Source organism: Cibotium barometz, chromosome 1, assembly GCF_041138505.1.
Source record: "Cibotium barometz isolate CiBa-2024 chromosome 1, ASM4113850v1, whole genome shotgun sequence".
NCBI classification, from domain to species: Eukaryota; Viridiplantae; Streptophyta; class Polypodiopsida; order Cyatheales; family Cibotiaceae; genus Cibotium; species Cibotium barometz.
Genome location: NC_141046.1, coordinates 32375637 through 32393624, shown reverse-complemented (window position 1 = coordinate 32393624; position 17988 = coordinate 32375637). Strand labels below are relative to the sequence as shown.

The 17988-nt window shown below is 43.2% G+C and overlaps 1 protein-coding gene across 2 annotated transcripts in view; it reads left to right on the top strand.

Moving 5' to 3' along the window:
* Positions 1 to 410: 410 nt before the first annotated feature.
* The window catches only part of LOC147641883 (uncharacterized), a 32347-nt gene continuing 14769 nt past the window's right edge, over positions 411 to 17988 (top strand). Inside the window, exons 1-3 of one of the 2 annotated variants that reach the window (XM_086800630.1) lie at positions 411 to 492; positions 598 to 677; positions 789 to 1057. In XM_086800630.1, the coding sequence (XP_086656756.1) occupies positions 475 to 492; positions 598 to 677; positions 789 to 1057 (367 nt within the window). In that variant the 5' untranslated portion in view covers positions 411 to 474. Of the gene's footprint in view, positions 493 to 594; positions 678 to 788; positions 1058 to 17988 lie in introns of both variants that reach the window. The other variant, XM_086800622.1, reaches the window with a different exon arrangement.

Sequence of the window (17988 nt, the reverse complement as noted above, 5' to 3'; positions counted from 1 at the left end):
GTTTTTCTTTTTGTTTTATCTTTGTTCTTGATCACTTTTGAGGTCTTTAGAGTCTATTATTAATATTTGGTCCCATTATTGATCACATTTGAGTCTTGAGAGCCTATTATTTTGTATTTGGTCCCATTTTGATCTCTGTCTTTCTCTCGCCTTCTTAAGGTGTAAGATATGTTGTTCAAGTCCCATTCCTTGCACCTCTTTGCCATCACATGGATCATATTGGCCCACCTTAGGTTATGACTCCCCTCCACACCCCACAAGAAGCTACCACCATCAGATCATATTGATCCACGTTGGGCTATGCCCTCCCTCCAACACACATCTTTGGGTGCGTGAATAGGGAAGGACAGGTGTGAATCCACCGGGACAAATGTGAAAGCATTCTAGAGGAGAAGCTGAGACAAATGTAAAATCAACTGTGTAACGCGGTATTGTGTTGCAGGGTAGAGGGTTTACCAGCAGTTCCAAGCATCAATGGCGGCCCTGCGGAAGGCAAGTTCTCTCATGTTTCTATGCCATCGATCAGCAAAGAAAGAAAAGATGAGAGAATTTTTGTCAGAAGAAACTTCTTGACAGTGACTTCTGTGCATGCAGCAGATTTGGGAAGCTTTCCGTGGAGTGGATCGCCGGAAATTGCAGTTTGAGATCGATATGCACCGCCTTTTCCTACTTACAAGGTATCTAATGGAGATTTCATGGTCTTAACGCTGCTGTTTTAGCCCTAATTATATTCTTCAACACAAACAGAAACCCAAACCGTACTTTTTCTGGTTTTTTCCTTCTTCCAGCTATCACAAAAGGGGAGCTGAGAGCTTGGAAGAAATCACCGAGCTTGGTGGCAAATTGTCAATTGAAGAACAGCAAAGAGCAGTGCACGACAATGTGCATGAGCAAATAGCCCACATCAGTGAAGCCATGGATGACATTCTCTTGGTTGAGCCCCACTGCAAGACACCTGCCCCAGGTACGGCAAAAGAAGAAGCCAAACTCCGTCCAAGTGGTCTCAGCTTCGCTGTGGGGCAAGAAGCCCCGAAAGTTGTAGACCCTGAAACCCTCGGTGAGTCCCGCCTCCATTACTCCTTTACTCCACATCTCCCTTTTTGTTCTTAGAGTGTGTAGTGCTATGGTTTCTTATAAGAAGGTTAGATCAAACTGGGTCCATTGTGCTTGGAAGACCCACGCTCACAGTGGCGTTTGACCTTGTGACAGTTCAAGGAGTTCTTAAGAAATGGTCTCATTTGCTCTAGTAGCTCACACAATTGGTCCTGACTTGCTTGATAGAAGGGATGACTGGACCTTTTGCGTATGTGTAGAATATGCAGTTTTCAATAAGATCAAAATAAAGAGAAGATATTTTGTTCTTTAGACTTGGGACACTATAGAGTTTCTATGAGTATTTGGTGGCTTTCTTTGGTATGACAAATGCCCTTGTTACATCAATACATGATCGCTAGGATATCTAAAAATTGACCTAATTTTTTGCCACATACATCAGTGCCATGCCATGTGATAATAGATCAAATTGCAGCAAAGCGAGATGAAAAGGGGAAGCCTCTGCCAGGGGCTGCAGCCGCTGAGATTCCAGCCATTGAATAGATGTGGCATGCTGCTCCCATCTTTCAAAGCATTGTCTTTACTTGTCCATTCAGAGGTGATGCCCATTCTCAGGTGTTTGAGTTGCTCATTCAGAGGCGATGCCCAATCATAGGTGCTTCAATCTAGGCTAGTCCCATCCATGATCCAAATGAACCATCATGTCCTGCAGTGTTGACATTCGAGGCCATGTCCACCAGTCTGGATGTCCCATACCACCAGACTCCACTTCAAGATGTTAAGCTTGAGCTTGGCATTACGTGCATACAATGTCTTGACTTCCCATGAGTTTCCTCATGACAGAATCCCCTTAATGAACCCTCTCATCTCTTGTATGGTTTAGTAAGTGTGATTTCCTTAACAGTCACTTTATAGAGGGTCACTCATTTATGCCAAAGCAATTATGTCCTTTAGAGGACATGACAAGAAGGCACCTTTGCCTCGAGAACTTGAGGTCAACCAAATGCCTTACCCCTTAGATACATCTTATTTGAAGCTAAAGAATGCGTATTTGGGTATTTGGATAGTAGACAAGATTAAAGTGGCATTCCATGTAATGCTATTGGCAAGATGCATGTGTTAAATTAAATGTTTACGGAGAAATAAAAACACGAAAGATTTAGTGCACAAATACAACCATTTCAATAAAATCTCTATATTAATTTGCAATATGCTCATGCCACCACAAGTAAAGCATTTCTCCTCGCTCATATAGTGTTTTTTCTGCTGCGGAGTGAGACCATAGTCTTTCACTTGGAAGGGATGCTTCTTGATAGACTTATTTTCTATGACCGCTCCCTATAGGAGGCCTACAGATCGGAAGACAATATACACATATTTAGAACACTTAACTAAAGTTTAACAATGGAAACAACATTAGCAACAAAAATACTGGAAATACAAAAATACACACGACACCAGCACTAGGGCCGGAAAGGGCCGGGCCTCCCCTCAATACATTTGTATTTCTTGGAGTATTTATATATACAAGTGTCACGGGTCAAGTAGGCTAGATTTCTCCACCCAGGGAGTGAATACAACTCAAACAAATTGGTTCAAGTCGATGAAGATGTGTTAGTCAGAGAAGTCTCAAATCACAGGCACATTCCCACCTTCACTGGGTGCACACCTGCCTTTGACCGTTCTTCCGGGACCGTACACCAATAGGCACGCCCGTACTAACACAGGCCAAGGGGTACACCGCGGAGGGAACATAGCTTGATTCTCCCCAATAAGCTCTGGCTCCCAGTTTCCCTAACCTTCACTGGCTCTCAAAAGCTCTGAAGGCACGGTTAGCACCAACACACAGGGAAATACTAACCACACCAGGAAAACTTCCTGAGCATGGTGAATATAAACATGCTTTGCTCCTGCTATGTACAAAACTTAAAGAATTCTCTGAATTTAATTTAACAATTTTAGATTTATACAAATGAGAAAACATGAGTGCACCTGGTACAACAAGTATAATCTAGTACATCATGTACTATTAAGTAGGTACTGTAGGTACTATTCAGCAAGTACAGTCCAGATTCAGCACACTTGTGAAATTCAGTAGTAGGTACAGTCCAAATTCAGCACACTTGTGAAATTCAGCAGTAGGTACAATCAGATTCAGCAGGTACAGCCCAGATTCAGCACACGTGTGGGTTTTAGCAACAGGTATAGTCCAATTTTCAGCACACGTGTGGGTTTCAGCAGCAGGTACAGTCCAGTTTTTCAGCACACGTGAGCAGCAGGGACAGTCCAGTTTTCAGCACACGTGTGGGTTTTAGCAGCAGGTACAGTCCATGTGGAGGTAGGCGATAGAGAAAAATGCAAAAATTCAGCTCTTAGAGAAGCAGGCGATGAAGAGAATGAGGGAGAATAGCAGGCGATGAAAGGACAAATGCAGCCAGCTTTCCCACGTGTGAAAAATTACTAAAGTAACTTATGCAAAAGTTTATCCAAAGGTTTTCTAAGGGTTACACAATATTAAGGATTATTTAAAATGCTCATGGGCACTGTAACTCGTGGTGGGTGCCCGGGGGACTAGGGCCTTTTACACACTTGTTGATACCATGTATAAGTTATGGCCAACTTTAATATTTATAAGCCAACGTGTTCACACACATTTCAATTAGGGGTTGGACATTAGGGTGCCTGTAACTCGCGGCGGGTGCCCGGGGGACTAGGGCCTTTTACACACTGGTTGCTACCAGCCTGTGTGAACACGTTGGCTTATAAATATTAAAGTTGGCCATAACTTATAAATTTTACATTTGAAAAAGGGAAAAATGGTAATACTTACCATCTGTTCACACGCCACACCACCGAGTTAGCAAACAACACTCCACGGTACACTGGGGGCGTTCCCGTCCAGTGTACTGGCACGGCATAACAGGCAAACACACGCAAACAAGGCATGCAAAAACAAGTTTATGCATGTAGACATAAATGCATATGCACATGTAATGGACGAAATCTCCCTTTCATGAAACTTGTACAAAAAGTTCCTGTTGAGTGCAAAACTGGCGCGACAGAAATATAAATATATGTCCTGGTCTTTCTATGGAGTGACAGTCCCATAGGTAAGACGGCATCCTGGCCATACACGGGTGGCACCAACAGGCTTCTGTCCATACAGCACGAAGCAGGTCACACGGGTGGCACGAAACTGGTTCCCGTCCATGTGACGCATTATTGGTCACACACGGGTGGCACTAATCTGGCTCCCGTCCATGTGACACCAAAAGACTGGCCCTTTCACATGGGACACTGGCCTGGCCTCATGTGAACATCGCACAAATGTGACTGCTCTATGGAGTAACAATCCCATAGAAGTGGCTCCAGAAATGGAGATGGACCAAATGGTGACATCCCCCGGGCTTCTAAACAGTTGTCCTCAACTGAAAAGCCTCAAGATATGCCTGCAAAAGCTGAGGGTAGTCAGCAAAATAATGCTCGTCTACCCACTTTGCATCAATTGGCAAATAATTTTTAAATTTCACAAGGTATCTCCTGGAAAGCTTTCCATGTGGTAACTTTCTCTTCTTGTGAAATACAATCTGCTCTGGCTGAACAATCTCCCCAAGCTCATCAACTTTTGGCGGATCTTCTGTGACAGGCTCCTCTGGATCTGGCCCCACATACTTCCGCAAAAGACTCACATGAAAAGCATTGTGAATCTTTCAATGGCTGGGTAAAGCAAGCTTGAAAGACACTTCATTGATCTTGTCAATCACTTTGAAGGGTCCATAATATGGAGTAGAAAGCTTTGGATATGATCCCTCTCGTCCTGGCCTCTTCCGAAGCCTAGCTTTCTTAAATTTCAGGAATACCCAATCACCTTCCTTGACTTGCATGTCCCTTATATGCTTGTCAGCAACCCTCTTATGCTTGTCTTGTGACCTTGCAATGGTTGTCCGCACCGGAGCAAAGGCTACATCTAAGTCACGCACATACTCATTAGCTACAAAAATCTCATCCTTTGTACGAAGGATGGGTGGCAAGGCCACTCTGCCCCATAAATAATCTCAAACGGGGCCTTTCCCGTGGAGGCATGAACTGTGTTGTTGTAGGCAAACTCTACAAGTGGAAGATACTTCTCCCACGCACTCTTTTGATCTACCTTATAACACTTCAACAAATCCAACACGGCTAAATTGGTAGCTTCACTTTGGCCATCCGTTTGGGGGTGATAAGCTGATGAAAATTCAAGCTTAGTGTCCATGTTATCAAATAAAGCCCTCCAAAAGAGGCTCGTAGTCCTGGGATCTCTATCCCCAATGATGGACTTTGGCATACCATGATGCTTGAATATGTGAGCGAGAAAAAGCTTCACCATATGATCAACTTTAATGTTTTTCTTGACAGGCAAGAAGTGAGCTTGCTTGCTAAACCTGTCCACAATGGTCCAAATAGCATCATTCCCATGCTGGGATCTAGGAAAATCCATGATGAAGTCTATAGTAATGCTTTCCCATGGCTGCGAGGGAATAGGCAATGGCTGAAGCAAACCTGGAGGCTTTTGCCTGTCAAATTTCACCTTTTGGCAAGTAATACATGCGCGTACGTATGCCTCGGCCCTCAATGTCTTTACGCATGCTTGGCCAAAAGAAATCTCTCTCAATCATGCGTGTAGTAGGCATGATACCTCTATGACCAGTATAAGGTGGAGCGTGACATTCCTCCATAACCTTTGGACGCATATCCTTCACCACACATAAGCAGTTACCCTTCTTAAGATAACCCTTTGATCACATAAGAGGCATGTGAGTGACCAGCCATCAAATCAGTCCATATATGGCAAAAATCAGCATCCAAATGATACAAATCTCGCATGGCAGATAAGTCCCCATGAGAGGCCACTGAAACAGCAGTCACATAAGGCCTCTTGGACAATGCATCTGCCACTACATTCTTCTTTCCCGAAGTATGTACAATCTGAAAATGAAACATGGAAAGAAAGTTTGCCATTCTCATCTACTTCTTTGAGAGCTTTGTTTGAGATAGAAAATATCTCAAGCTTTGATGATCTGTCTTGACTACAAATTCAGCCCCACGAAGATAATGCTTCCATATCTTTAAGGCATGAATTACAGCCAAGAGCTCTTTTTCATAGATGTCCATATGAAGCTTGGCGTCATGCAATCGGCGGCTCTCATATGCCAACTGCATGACCTTCTTGATTTAGGACAGCTCCTATACAATTCTCACATGCATCACATTTCACCGTGAATGGCTTTTGCAAGTCGCGAACAATCAATATGGGTCCACATATGATAGCATTCTTGAGTTGCAAAAAGGCATCTTGCTCCTTTGAGGTCCATTTAAAAGTGGCTTTCTTCTTCGTGAGATATGTAAAGGCGTGGCAATCATAGCAAAATGCCTTATAAAGCGCATGTAATATGAACATAATCCCATAAAGCTACGTATCTCATGTACATTTTGCAACTTTGGCCAATTCTGAATGGTTTCAATCTTGGCAGGATCCATTCTTACACCATCCTTGGATACAATGTGGCCCAAATAGTGTATCTTTGAAAGAAAGACCTCACTTTTCTTGGCATTAATGAAGAGTTTATACTTTCACAACTCTTTAAACACTGTAGCCAAATGAGTCCTATGCTCTTGCTTATTCTTGGAGAAAACCAAGATGTCATCAAAGAAAACACCTGGGAATTTTCGATGGGATCGGAATATCCTATCCATCATACGATTGAATGTGGCTGGGGCATTGGTGAGACCGAAAGGCATCACCAAAAACTCATACAATCCAAAAGCTGTTCTGAATGCAGTTTTGTGGACATCCTCTGTCACCACTCGTATCTGGTGATAACCACTCTTCAAATCAATATGCCTGAAACAAGCCGAGCCATCAAGCTTATCCAAGATGTCCTCAATGCACGGGATTGGAAATCTGTTCTTGATGGTGAGCTTATTTAGAGCTCTATAATCCACACATGCGGAATGACCCATCTTTCTTTTGTACAAGAAGCACGGGAGAACAAAAAGGTAAGGAGCTTGGCTGAACCAAACCTTTCTCCAAAAGCTCATTAACCTGCTTCATAATCTCTTCTTGTTGTGTGGCACTCACACGACATGCGGGTCTGTTAGGTGGAGAACTACCTGCTGGCACAAGATCTATGCGATGATCCTCCGGCCTTTGAGGAGGTAGTTTACCTGGCAATGCATCAGCAAAACAATCTTTGTATGCATTAAGAAAACTCAGCCTATCCTGAGTCAAAACATCCACATTTTCATGACTTTGTTCAATGTTATCACGAACAAAAACCAAATATGCGGAAAGACTCTTTTTCATTGCTATATTAATCTGGATGTGAGATACAACTGGAATAGAATCCCCTTCCTTGCCAGCATTAATAACATGCATGCGGCCTTTATGCATAAAGGAAATTTTGTTTGTCTTGTCCTCTTTGCGGGGCTCAAGCCTATGATGCCATGGCTTGCCAAGCAATACATCACATCCATTAAGAGGTGCAACCAAGAAGACAATATACACATATTTAGAACACTTAACTAAAGTTAACAATGGAAACAACATTAGCAACAAAAATATTGGGAATACCAAAATACACATGACACCAGCACTGGGGTCGAAAAGGGCTGGCCCCCCCTCAATACATTTGTATTTCTTGGAGGATTTATATATACAAGTGTCACGGGCCAAGTAGGCCAAATTTCTCCACTAGGGAGTGAATACAACTCAAACAAATTGGTTCAAGTCGATGAAGATGTGTTAGTCGGAGAAGTCTTAAATCACAGGCACATTCCCACCTTCACTGGGTGTACACTTGCCTTTCACTGGTCTTCTGGGACCGTGCATCAACAGGCACGCCTGTACTAACACAGGCCGAGGGGTATACCGCGTAGGGAACATGGCCTGGTTCTCCCGAATAAGCTCTGGCTCCCAGTTTTCCTAGTGTGTCTAACCTTCATTGGCTCTTAGAAGCTCTTAGGGCGCTGTTAGCACCACCACATAGGGAAATACTAACCACACCATGAAAACTTCCTGAGCACGCTCAGTATAAAAATGCTTTGCTCCTGCTCTGTACAAAACTTAAAGAATTCTCTGAATTTAATTTAACAATTTGAGATTTATACAAATGAGAAAATATGAGGGCACCTGGTACAGCAAGTATAATCTGGTACAGCAGGTACTATTCAACAAGTACAGCAGGTACTGTTCAGCAAGTACAGTCCAGATTCAGCAGGTACAGTTCAGATTCAGCACACGTGTGAAATTCAGCAACAGGTACAATCAGATTCAGCAGGTACAGTCCAGATAAAACACGTGTGGGTTTCAGCAGGAGGTCACACATGTATATTGCACTGGTACACAGTGTGCAATTAGTACATTAAAAGTACTAAGTGTACTATGTACTATAACTTATGGGCTTGTACACACTATAAGGGTGGGCATAATGCCTTTACCCCAACAACCTCCCACTTAAAGGCAAAGTGCCCTTAAGTAAAGGAAAAGAAAAATCAGCATGTACATGATAATATACGAGGCCAAATCAAGGCTGAAACTGGCCTCATCCAATGCCCATCAAGTGTCTGCAATGAGCAAACCGCTCCGGAGGCAAACTCTTTGTCAACAGATCAGCCGGGTTGTCATCCGTATGAATCTTAACAAGCCGAATTTGCTTGTTCTCTATCACCTCTCTGATGAAGTGATACTTCACATCCACATGCTTCGTCTTTGCATGAAAGACAGGGTTCTTTGCCAACTGGATGGCACTCTGATTGTCACAATGCAACAATGGAATATCCCCTGTATAGCCCAAATCAACCACTAATCGAGATAGCCATAATGCCTCCTTTGCAAGCCTCTGTGGCTGCAATATACTCGGCCTCTGTAGTAGATAAGGCAGTGCACTTCTGCATCCTGGATATCCATGACACAGCACCTCTTGTGAATGTAAACACATAACCGGTAGTAGACTTCCGGTTATCTGGATGACCAGCATAATCCGAATCCGTGTAACCATGCACTAATGCATCCTGTTTGCCAAAACAAATGCACATATCCTGTGTGCCCTTCAGGTATCTCATGACACCTTTCACTGCTTCCCAATGCTTCTTGCCAGGGTTGGCCATGTATCTAGAAACCACTCCCACTGCAAATGCAATGTCCGGCCTAGTAGCAACCATGGCATACATGAGACTGCCACAAGCTGAAGCATACGGAATCTTGGCCATATCAGCCCTGCCACTATCTGACTGTGGGCTGTCCATAGCACTGAGTTTCGCATATGGAGGCAAAGGAGTACTAGTCTTCTTCCCCCCATCCATATTGAACCTCTGCAAAACTTTGCCACCTTCTGAGACAAATACAACACATGCTGATTTCTGTCCCGAAGTATCCGCATACCCAAAATGTGATTTGCATCACCCAAATCCTTCATATCAAAGGTTTGATGCAGCCTCTTGTTCAAGTCATCCATCTCTTTACGAGATTTCCCGGCAATCAACATATCATCGATGAGGATCAATAGACTGCCATCCAAAGCTTTCTTGGTGTATAAGCAGTGATCTATGTCACTTCTCCTGAAATTCTGGGATTTCATGAATGTATCAAATTTATGATACTATTCCCTTGGTGCCTGTTTGAGCCCATAAAGACTCTTTTTCAGCTTGCATACAAGCTTCTTCTTTCCATTCATTGCATAACCCTCTGGCTGCTGCATATATATCTCCTCATGGAGATCACCGTGAAGAAAAGCAGTCTTCACATCCATCTGAATCAAGTCCAAATCATCATGAGCAACCAAAGCTAATACAGCTCTAAGTGTGGTCATTTTGACCATTGGAGAGAAGATCTCAAAGTCCACACCATATTCCTGCTTGAAGCCCTTAGCCACTAACCTGGCTTTGTACCTTGGCTTTGCATCAGGTGCAACTTTGAGCCTGTAAACCCACTTGCATGGCAAAACCTTCTTGCCTGCAGGCAAATGCACCAACTTCCATGTTCCATTTTTGTGCAAAGAATCCATCTCTGACTTCATGGCACGCTCCCAAAGAGCCTTGTCTGCCCTCTGTAAAGCCTCCTTATAACATGAGGGCTCCCCACAGTCAGTAAGCATCAAGTAGTCAACCCTTGGAACAAACCTGTCAGGCGCTCTGGAGGGTCTTGTGGACCTCCGTACCCAATGACCATCATTTGCAGATTGCTGTCCAGCCTGCATATCACCCATTGGTGGCTCCTGTTCCATGCCATAAGGCTGAAATAGCATGCCCGGTATTTCCTCTAACTGTGGCATATCCATAGGGATATTTTCTGCCATCTCTGGCTGTCCATTTGGACCATTTTCAGCACCATTTAAGGGTTGGTTTTGCTGCTGTAATGGTTGATTTACAGCCCTTGGTTGTTGTCCATGATGTCCATCATCATCAAAGATGACTGCCAGGCTCCTGCTGCCTTGCAGGCTCCTTATACATGCATGTTTATAAAAAAATGACATCATTGCTGCGTATGATCTTTCTATTCACGGGATCCCAAAGTCTATACCCCATTTCACCTCTGTCACCATATCCTAGGAATATGCATTTGTGAGACTTAGGATCAAGTTTGGTGCGCATTTCCCTGCGTATGTGCACGTACGCAACGCAACCAAACACTCTCAAGTGCTTGTATGACGGAGGCTTCCCTGTCCATACTTCCTCTGTCACTTTCCCACCAAGCCTCGTGTCAGGTGACCTGTTTATAAGATGAACGGCTGTCATAACAGCTTCAGCCCAGAAACCATGAGGTAATGCAGCATGTGACAACATAGAACGGACCTTCTCCGGAATGGTCTTGTTCATCCTCTCTGCTGTCCCGTTTTGTGGAGGATCATAAGGAGTAGAGAGCTCCCTCTTGATGCCTTTAGCATCACAAAAGTCTTGAAACTGTTTGGACATATACTCTCCACCATTGTCGGAACGCAAAGCCTTCAGTGTTTTGCCAGTTTGATTCTCAACAAGAGCAACAAACTTCTCAAACACTGAGAATGTATCACTCTTCGAATGAAGAGGATAAACCCACACCTTGCGTGTGGCATCGTCTATAAAAGACAAAGTATTTTGCCCCTCCCAAAGAAAGCTGAGGCATCTCACATACATCTGTATGCACAAGCTCTAACTTGATAAAAAACAGGAGCAGGATGTAACACACACAAGAGAAGCAAACCCTAATCCATAATCATCAACCATAAAGAAGGAGAGAAGCCATAGTCACAATCTCTCTCACACACACAAAGGAGAACACAACATAGTGTTATGTCCACACTACAAAGTAAACCTAGTGTAATGTCCACACCACACATGACCAGCTGGACGCGGTCATAAACACACCACACGATATCTATCTACCATACTGTCACTCTGTCAGCACCCATGTGCTATCCTCCAGCTGTATACGAGCTTGATATTTCAACACTCCCCCTCAAGCTCGACATGTCCATCTCTAGGACTCCCAATCGAGTACGGAAATACTCGAACTTATCCTTACCAAGTGCTTTGGTAAAGATATCTGCAACCTGCTCATCTGTCTGCACATATGTCAAATCAACATGCCCGTCTAGCACCTTCTCTCTGATGAAATGATAGTGGACCTCAATATGTTTGGTCCTGGCATGATAAACTGGGTTGCTAGCAAGCTGAATACTACTCATGTTGTCACAATGAATGACAACTCTCATATCACTCTGTAACCTGACATCATCTAGCAACTTCTTCAACCACATAGCCTCACATGCAGCTATGGCTGCTCCACGATACTCTGCCTCTGTGATAGATAAAGCAACTGTAGGTTGCTTTTTACTGCTCCAACTCACAGCTCCACTACCAAGGCTAAAAACATAGCCACTGGTAGATCTCCTGTCATATGCACTACCGGCCCAATCTGCATCTGTATATCCATAGACATGCATGTCTTTTCCTGCCTCATAGAAAAGACCATAATGCGCGGTAGTTTTGACATATCTCAGAATCCGTCTCACAGCATCCAAGTGAGGTTTACGAGGACTCTGCATAAACTGACTCACCAAACCAACTGCATAACTGATATCTGGCCTCGTAATGGTCATGTAGATAAGACTACCAACCATTTTCCTGTACATGGTGATATCATCAAGCTCATCACCCAAATCAGCCCTAAGCTTCATGTTTTGCTCTAATGGTGTTAACATTGGTTTGCATGCTGTCATACCATACTTTGCCAGCATGTCAAGTGCATATTGCCTTTGCACCAACCATATACCCTTGCCTGTTCTAATCACCTCAATGCCAAGAAAGAACCTCAAATCACCAAGGTCTTTCATATCAAACTCTTTGCATAAAGAGGCCTTAACCTCATCAATGCCTTTCCCACAATCACCTGTGATAATCAAATCATCAACATAAATGACTATCATCACGATACCATCATGTGTCTTCTTCACATAAAGTGAAGAGTCTGCATTTCTAACCACAAATCCAATACTGACAAAATATCTGCTGATCTTGTCACTCCAAGCACGAGGTGCTTGCTTCAAACCATAGAGTGCTTTCTTTAACCTGCAAACAAAGGTCGGATATTTTGGATGTACATAACCTTCTGGCTGTTCCATGTACACCTCTTCTTGTAGATCACCATTCAAGAAAGCATTTTTGACATCCATTTGATGTAAAGCCCAACCTTTTTGTGCTGCTAGTGCAATGATAGACCTCACTGTAGCCATTTTAGCCACTGGGCTGAAAGTTTCATTATAATCAAGACCATAAGTTTGTGCATATCCTTTAGCGACCAGCCTTGCCTTATGTCTCTCTAGGCTGCCATCTGACTTGCACTTTACCTTATACACCCATTTGCATCCAATTGCATTCTTTCCTTTAGGTAACTCAGCCAATTCCCATGTATCATTTTTGTCCAAAGCATCCATCTCTTCATCCATGGCTTTCTGCCATACATGCTCTCCAATAGCCTCTGTATAGCATGTAGGTTCCACATGCTTTACCATAGATGTCATGTATGCATAGTGCATAGCAAAATCTCTATATGTCAATCTCTCCACTGGATATCTGACTCTCTGGGATCTCCGCAATGCATGCGGGTCACTCTGTACACCTGTAACTCTGGCATGTGGTGGCACATATCTGTCCTGCCTAGCACCAGGTGTGCGTACAACAGGTATCCCGAGCTCCTCATCCAAACTCTCTGAGCTAGAGGACTCATAGCCTGTGATCCCAATTCCTTCAACTTTCTTCTTGCCTTTATCCATAGCACTACTCCCAGTGCTCACACTCTCATGTCTCAGACGTCCTGACCATGGACGTACACTGCTACTACTCTCAGCTTCTGCTGCTGGCCCAGACATAGTAGTAGAACTAGAACTTGCTTGTGATGGCAAGTTCACAGGCACATTCGCCTCAAGTGTGTCAATGACTCCCTCATCTTTAGCTTTATACCAACTAGCAAGTTCATCGAATACAACATCTCGTGAGATGACTACTTGTCTAGTTTGAGGGTTATAGCATTTGTAAGCCTTTCGATCCTGTGCATATCCAACAAAGACACATTTCTCTGCTTTAGGATCCAACTTCCGTCTTCTTTCATCAGGCACATGAACATAAGCCACACATCCAAAGACTTTCAGATGTCCAATATCTGGCCTGTAACCTGTAAGCCGCATCTCAGGCGTGCTTCCATGAATGGCTGCTGTTGGTGATTTGTTCAGGATATACACTGCAGTAGCACATGCTTCTGCCCAATAGTAATCTGGCATGCTCTTTTCATTGAGCATTGCCCTTGCCACTTCACATATGACACGATTCTTTCTCTCAGCCACACCATTCTGCTGAGGTGTATACCTGCATGTCAACTGTCTTCTTATCCCATGCTTCTGCAAGAAATGCTCAAATGCTTTTGAGGTGTATTCACCACCTCCATCTGTTCTCAGACACTTAATCCAACAGCCATATTGTTTTTCTACAAGAGCCTTGAAATCCATGAATTTTTCCAGCACTTCACTCTTCTCTCTCAAAAAATATATCCATGTCATCCTGCTGAAGTCATCTATAAATGTCACATAGTATAGACTTCCTTTGATAGATGGGTTTTGTGCTGGGCCCCATACATCACTGTGCACTATTTCAAGTGGTCTATTACTCATGTTTCCTTCTCTAGGAAACCTCAACCTTGCCTGCTTCCCAAACTGACAGGCTTCACAAACATGCATATGACCATCATATTTGAATCGAGGCAATCCACTGACAATGCCCCTTGTTTGCATGTTCTTTAATCTCTGTATATTGACATGTCCAATCCGCTTGTGCCACATGTCAATGTCCTGCACAATCCCATTACTCTTTGAAAACATGGCTGAACTCAATTCTGGTATGCCTGCATCCAATTTGAACAACCTTCCTTCCTTCTTGCCCTTGGCAACCAATCTACAGCCATGCTTAAAATCTTCCACAAAACAGCCTTTCTCATTGAATCTTACTTGTAATCCCTGCTCAACCATTTGGCCTACTGATGCCAAACTCTTTGTAATAGATGGTACATATAACACTTCTGACATATTTTTCACATTTCCATCATGCATCTTCAAAGGCACACTGCCAACATGTGTTATAAGATGCTGAGTATCATCTCCTGTGACCACATAACCATTTGTATCCAATGGTTGCATCTTCTCAAACCACTCACCATGACATGTCATGTGGTTTGAGGCACCTGAATCCATATACCATGACTCATCTCGAGCATTCTGAGAATCCATTGTCCCCATAACATGCTTCATTGCAAAAAGATGGTTTGAACTCCCATCATTGTTACTGGTAGATGCATAATTTCCATGTTGTGGTCTTCCATTCCTCGCATCATTCTGCTTTTTGTAGCAATCTTTTGCTAAATGTCCAAGTTTGCCACAATAGTAACATTCAATCCCATTCAAATTTTGTTGAGGACCTTGCCATCGTCCTCTACCACGAGCACCTGTTCCAAATCTCCCCCTATGGGATTGAAATCCACGACCTCCACGTGATCCAAATGATGACTGTGAATTCTGAAAATTTTGATTTGATTGTGGTTGAGTAGACCTGTCATTCCAACCACGTCCTCCACGGCCTCGAGGGGTAAATCTCCCCCTGCCTCGAGAGCCTCTAGATGAGTAAAAAGCCTGATTTCTTGCATGTTCATCATTGCTTGACGAGGATGCAGCACCTGTAATACTCATACCACCAAGGCCAAGCTTCAATTCTTCCACAATGAGCAATGACACAAGCTCATTAAAGTCTGGCATTCCTCCCAATCTTACTGAGATGGAAGTGTCAAAGGATTTGTACTCTTTGCCTAAACCACGCAATGTGAGAGCAACCAAATCATCATCATCCATCGGGGCATGGATCGATGACAAGGAATCTGCATAACCCTTGATTTCCTGAACATACTCATGTATGCTCCTATTCCTTCGTGTGACACTGTGAATCTGTTGCTTTAGTTGTATCTTCCTTGCACCAGTGTCTGTCTCATACATTCGGCACAATATACCCCATGCTTCTTTCGGTGTATCTGCATCTTGGATGTGAATAAGCAAGGCATCTGTTACACATATGGAAAAATAATGCAACACCTTCGAAGATCGCTCTACCCATTGCTTGTGAGCCAGTAACTGAGCATTATTTGGTTGAGGAGGTAAGTATGGCTCCGGATCTTCCTCCGAGACAAGACTCCATAAACCTTTGCCTTTCAAAAAACTCTTCATTCGAAACTTCCACACTTGAAAGTTAGTGCGATCAAGCTTCTCGCCAACAATCTGTATCGGACCATCTCCCATTGTTGCAAAAAAATTGTAGTAGATGTACCCCGTCAATCACAATGTATGAAGTACCTGTAATGCTCCAAATCTCTCCAAATCACATCAAATGCTTGCAAATTGTGTGCATTATCATCCCACAATGGTTCACCAACAATGTACACTCGATCAAAGTTGAAATCAAATGAAACTCCTTCACAAAAAATTTTCTGGTTTTTTTTCTCGCCAGTAAATTCTCGCCAGTAACCAGTCAAGATTATGCTCTAAATCCTTCAAATCTTGTCCAAATGCAATGATTCAACTTGTATTAGCTTCCCAACACATTGCTCCAACATATCCTAGAAGGGTTTGATCCAATTCTTCAAGGGGAATGAGAACCACCAATTTTTGTAACCTCTGGTTTGAATTTTTCTGCAACTGTCAAGTACCACCTCTCACTAAAATTGCTCTATCTCCTTCAAATCTTCTCCAAATCCAAAACTTTTTGATTCAAAAGTTTAGCAACTCATAGGACTCTACTTGTACCAGAGGAATTTTGCCAATTTGATATAGACAAAGATTAATGCCTTGATTAAAAATGCTCTGTTTTTGGACAGACTTTCTGTAAACCTGCACACCTCTGCTGAATCACTTCAATGAGCTCCAAATCCATGAAATGAGCTGCAACCAAGCATCACAAGTCCTTAGCAATGTATTTGCTAAACTCCCCAAGCTTTAAAGCATTCACTTTGGTGACCAAATGAGTGAAATAGATGAAATCTAATCAAATTCTTCAGAAATCTGCACAGAAAAGCGCCGCCTGCTGTTGTGGGCTGTAGAGAGAGGGGAAATCACAATTGAATAGATAGGCTTGTTAGCAATGACCTAATCTACCTTGGGTATGAAGGGTTTAGCTCAATTTTGCCTCTAGCTCTTGCAATTGATCCTCCACGGGGGGTATGTCCACTGGTTTTGTGAAAGACCAGAAACTTTTACATAAATCCACTTTCTCTTGATTTTAATCAAATCTGTATGCATCAATCTGCTTCAAGATTCTGTATGATGCTTGTGTCCACTTTGCTAATGCATTTGCAAGCCCAAATACATGTGCCTTTGTGTATACATTTGCCAAGAGTATACATTCACTTCAAGCTTTCCATGAAAGCTTAGAGAAAAAACCAGAATTTTTCACTTGCTTTATGCACTTCAATCTTCACTGAACCTGCTCTTTGGCACCTGCAATCCGCAGAGGGGGTCTTGCTACACTTACCAATGGTCCTTAGCTCTCAGATCTGATGCCGGTGTGTGCTCCACAGCTTTTCCTTTGCTCCAAGCTCCAATGGCTTCCTTCACAGCTTTTTCTTCTTCTTCTCTCTTCTCTCACTCACTCTCACAACTCAGCTAATGAGCTCTTGGCTCTGATACCATGATAAAAAACAGGAGCAGGATGTAACACACACAAGAGAAGCAAACCCTAATCCATAATCATCAACCATAAAGAAGGAGAGAAGCCATAGTCACAATCTCTCTCACACACACAAAGGAGAACACAACATAGTGTTATGTCCACACTACAAAGTAAACCTAGTGTAATGTCCACACCACACATGACCAGCTGGACGCGGTCATAAACACACCACACGATATCTATCTACCATACTGTCACTCTGTCAGCACCCATGTGCTATCCTCCAGCTGTATACGAGCTTGATATTTCAACATAACTGAGCATCTTTCTGTCCAAGAGCTTTCTTGTGGGGGCACTGGAGTTGCCTGCCATATATACAATGCTCACAAAATTGAAAACTTGACAACTTTAGAGAAGGCAAGTAACCCAAACGAGACAATTGCTCCATTCCTTTGACACTCATGTGTCCCAACCGGCTATGCCACATAGAAATTTCCGGCAGCTCGGTTGCATTTAGATTATTATGTTGACAAACACCTGCATGCATGAAGTAAAGAGTGTCCACCTTAGAGCCTCTGGCAACAACCAGTGAGCCCTTACTAATCTTCCACTTTCCACGACCAAATGTGGTAACATAATCAGCATCATCAAGCTGTCCAGTAGAAAGCAGATTCTTCTTGATCTCAGGCACATGCCTGACATCATGGAGCATAAGCTGTGAGC